Below are 4,569 nucleotides of genomic sequence, written 5' to 3' on the forward strand. Positions count from 1 at the left end.
CCTTCCTTCCTTCCTTCCTTGTCCTGGGGCTCAAACTCAGGCCAATGCTAGTACTCTATCATCTGAACCACAGCCCCACTTATGGCTTTTTCTGTTTATGTGGCACTAAGGAATCGAACCTAGGGCTTCATGCATGCTAAGCAAGCACTCTACCATTAAGCCACATTCTCAGCCCCCAAATTTCTTAAACTTATTTCTCAGACTTAACTGTAATCCTTTGACCAACCTCATCCCTGAAAGCCCTCTTCCTGTCCCTGCCAACCACTCATATTCTAGCAGCCATCTTTCTACTCTAATTCTTGAGAAAATTATTTTAGATTCTACATATCAGTGAGATCATGTGTTCTGTGCCTGGGTTATTCCACTTAACCTAATATCTTCTAAGATATCCATGTTGTAAAAAAATACAGGATTTCCTTATTTTATGATTGAATAGTAGTAGTCCATTGAGTGAATATATATATTTTCATTTTCATTTTCCACACACCTGTTGATGAGGACTTAGATTGATTTTGTACCTTGGCTACTGTAAATAGTGTTGCAATAAGCACAGGAATAGAGCTAGTAGTTCTTCAACATACTGATTTCAGTTCCATAGGTTATATGCCCATAAGTGAGATTGCTGGATCATATGGCAGTTCTATTTTAATTTTTTTGAGGAAACACTATATCATTCTTGCATAATGGCTGTACTAATTTACATTCTCAACAACAGCATGCTAAGGGCTGTCTTTTCTCCATATCCTTGCCAGTATTTGTTATCTTTTGTCTTCTTGGTAACAATCATTCTAACAGGAGTGTCTCACTCTGTTCACCCTGTCTTTAAGTAGAAGACACAATAAGAAAACTACCCATGTAAATTATACCCCTTTTCACTCTTGATAGACTAACTCATGTTTATTAAATTTAAGCATTAGTTTAAAGACTTAAGATATCTTTATCTCAGACTTTAACTCAGCAGGTCAGAATGTGTATGAATTTGTGAGTGCATAAATATGAAAAACTAGAGATGGAAGTCAGGGATTTGTAGATGTTAGATTCTCCTGTCTCTGTCCTGAGTAACGAGGATTACAGACATGAACCACCATACTTGCTTGAAGGTCAATTTTTTTAAAAAAAAACAGGTAGGGTATTTTTTTTTCTAAACAGGTAATCTGCACATTAGTGTGATCAGGCTAGATACAACTGAATGTAAAATACCAGAAAAACATGTGCTCCATCTTGAAGGCTGTTTGACAGCTGTCTTGAATCTCTAAAACATTAAAAACAGAGTCAAATGAACTCTGGCCATCTGAGTTCTGAGAAAAATACAAGTTATTTCTATCAGGGAATTCTTTTTTTTTATTTTTTAGGGAATTATTTTTTAAAGAACTGTAGGAGAAGAAACTAAGAAATGACAAATAAAAGGTGTTGGATTATATTTGTATTTCTGTACATTTTCCTCTAAATTGTTTTATGTTAATGTAGGGTTTGTTATTTGTTATACTTTAATCAGCCTATTTATAGAGAATACTAAGGGCTTAGAAACACATTATTAAAATATGTTTTAATCATATCTGTCAGACAATAAAGGAATAATGAGGACCTGCTTTGCCTTGGTTGAAGTGTGTATAAATAATAGGCAAATAAAGTTGTCTTTTAAGCAAAGCATTGGCAGGTTTACCTTAAAAATTAAGGAAAAAAGCACAGAGACACCATACTAAGTAACACTTTAGGCAGTGATTGGAGACAATGCTCTTAGTACCAACCTATGCAATAATCAAGTGTCACTTTGAGTATAGTGTAAAAAAAAAGTTCTCACAGGGCTGGGAATATGGCTTAGTGGTAGTGTGCTTGCCTAGCATGCATGAAGACCTGGGTTCGATTCCTCAGTACCACATGAACAGAAAAGGCCAGAAGTGGTGCTGTGGCTCAAGTGGTAGAGTGCTAGCCTTGAGCAAGAGAAGCTCAGGGACAGTACCCAGGCCCTGAGTTCAATCCCCAGGACTGGCAAAAAACAAACAAACAAACAAACACTCCCATCCAGCCATCCAATGGTTGGCATATTGGCTCTAATTTGTAAGTACCTGGACAAAGTTAAAATCTTGGCTCTTTACAATAAAATACAATCTAAAGAGGTGGTATGTAAGGCTCCGCTGGACAACTACTAGTCTATAGGAAGCTGTCCTTGAGTAACAAGGACTGTAGATTTATATAGATGGCACCCTGAAAAAAAGCTTTTTCCTCCAATTCTAATCAGCTGACCTAAAATGTAATGAATGACAAATCATCTATAAATTGAGAAAATTTAATGTTATAGGAAAAATGTTAAGGCCAAAATGGATGACAGAATAATGAAAAAATGTTTTTTAGAAATGACTTTAGAAAGAGGTTATACAAAGGCTAGAGGACAAATTGCTTTGAAAAAGGACTATTAGACTACCACAATTACAAAATTACATTTTTAAAAAGTACACTGAAATCCCTTAATCTTGAATCTCTGTGAGCGTTCTGGCCTTTATTCACAGATAACTTTCCTTACCTTTTCTATTTATTATTTAATTCTTTAATGACAGGGATGTACTTGTATGTCTGTGGAACTTATTAAGACATAGTAGCATTCAATAGCTAATAATTTCACAGGGCATTGGTTATAACTTGGAATTTCGCCCTGAATCAGGAGATACATACTTCAACAACCACACAGTTAATGTGCATGATACTAATCTTTGCATTATCCAAAAACAGCCTTACATGCTGCTTCTGCTGGGAAAGACCTTCAAGAGCCAGACAGAAATATCACTTCTTATCTGAAGACATCAGATTCTCCAAGTCAGAATTTCTATTTTCCTTCTTTAGTTACACATCTATTATAGCCCGGATCACAATGATTTACAGAGCTTTTATATATTCTAGTATACTCAGAGCACTGCTGTACTCCTGTCATATGCATAGTATTCTATGCATGCTAGGAACTTTGACACATGTCTGCTGAATGAATGAATTAATGGATGAGTGAGTGACTGTCACAGGACATCCTGTTTTTGAGAATGTGCATCCTGGATTTCAGGATCCACTCATGAGTTACTTTGCTTACCCATTTCTTCCTTTCCTATCTGATTATTAGAAAAACCATAATTTGGAGAAAATACTTATCAAGCTATAAGTTCTACAGAAACTATCCAATATTAATCAAGAACAATGTAATGAAAATAATTGAGAGAAAACTTTACCTTCTTGAAACAGTTGTCTGGCATAAGATGGCTCTCTGCCCTGAGGTTGGAAAAAAGCATAAATGCATTTCCTCACTAAATCTTCCCAGCCAGTTCTGCCAGCAGCTCTTAGGGAACTAGTGTCAATAGAGATGATTTTACCTACAAAAAGAATGAAAGTTTACATTTATAATAGCTTCTTGATATAAGTCACTTGTATTTCAAAACTAACAACTACATGTACAGAGCTTTCCCCTTCTCCCAATACTCAGTAGGCAAAAGCATTAGCATGCACTATTAATTTTTATTACATATGGTAATGGGAGTATATCAGAGGCAGGATAAAAGCTGTTTTGGTCTTAGATGTGTTATGCATAAGAAGGTCATATTTTAAAATTCAATGCCAGTTGCATTATTAAAGTCATATCACAATACCCTAAAACTGTTGAGACTAATGTAGTTCTAACTCTTTTGGCTTGCTCTTGGATTCTATTTTCTATCAGTTCACCACTCACAGCATTACTTATTGGGGAAACAGAGGCAGTGATAAGATACATTGCTGTTTTAAATTATTTCCTATCAACCTAGTGAAAAGAATATGAGAAAGTAAGCAAGACTTTCTCTTTCGATCTCCTGTTGGAGTACAGGAAATAGTGTACTGAACACTAAAGTCTAGAATGCCAGGGAACTGATGGCTCATACCTGTAATCCTAGCTACAGGAGGCTGAGATCTGAGGATCGAGGTTCAAAGCCAATTAACCTCCAGAAAACAGGAAGTGGTGCTGTGGCTCAAGTGGTAGAGTGCTTGCCTTGGGCTGAAGAGCTCAAAGACAGTGCCCAGGCCCAGAGTTCAAGACCCACGACCAACAAAAATAAATAAATAAATAAAGTCTAGAGTCATCAACAGTTAAGTTAGAATAACAGGAAACACTAAGATTTACTAAGCATTATGTACACTATACATATGCTTTATAAAACCCATTGGTCATTTTCTATTATCATATTTGATCAAATGTCCTAAGTTGTTAATGAGGGAATTATGGTAAGTTACTCCCACTGCAATGGGCAGCCAATTAATGTAGTCTGTAATTCTTTTGTTTTTGGTGTTGGTCCTGGGCTTGAACTCAGGGCCTGGATGTTGTCCTTAAGCTTTTGTGCTCAAGATTAGAGCTCTGCCACTCAGTCACAGCTACATTTCCAGTGTTTTCCCCCACTCCCCGCTCTACCCCCCCCCCCGTGGTTAAATGGAAATATGAGTCTCACAAAATTGCCTGCCTGAGCTGGCTTCAACTTGTAATCCTCAGACCTCAGCCTCCATCTAGGATTACAGGTGTGAGCTCCCAGCAAAATCTTCTTCTTCTTCTTTTTTTTTTTTTTT

At 36.6% G+C, this 4,569-nt stretch overlaps 1 protein-coding gene across 1 annotated transcript in view; it reads right to left on the reverse strand.

Annotated features, from left to right (window-relative positions):
- The window catches only part of Ncoa1 (nuclear receptor coactivator 1), a 155,777-nt gene that overhangs the window by 59,193 nt on the left and 92,015 nt on the right, over positions 1-4,569 (reverse strand). The window contains 2 exon segments of the mRNA XM_013013652.1: positions 3,213-3,390; positions 3,910-3,915. Of these exon segments, the coding sequence (XP_012869106.1) occupies positions 3,213-3,390; positions 3,910-3,915 (184 nt within the window).

This window comes from Dipodomys ordii, unplaced genomic scaffold, assembly GCF_000151885.1.
Source record: "Dipodomys ordii isolate 6190 unplaced genomic scaffold, Dord_2.0 Scaffold20, whole genome shotgun sequence".
NCBI lineage: Eukaryota > Metazoa > Chordata > Mammalia > Rodentia > Heteromyidae > Dipodomys > Dipodomys ordii.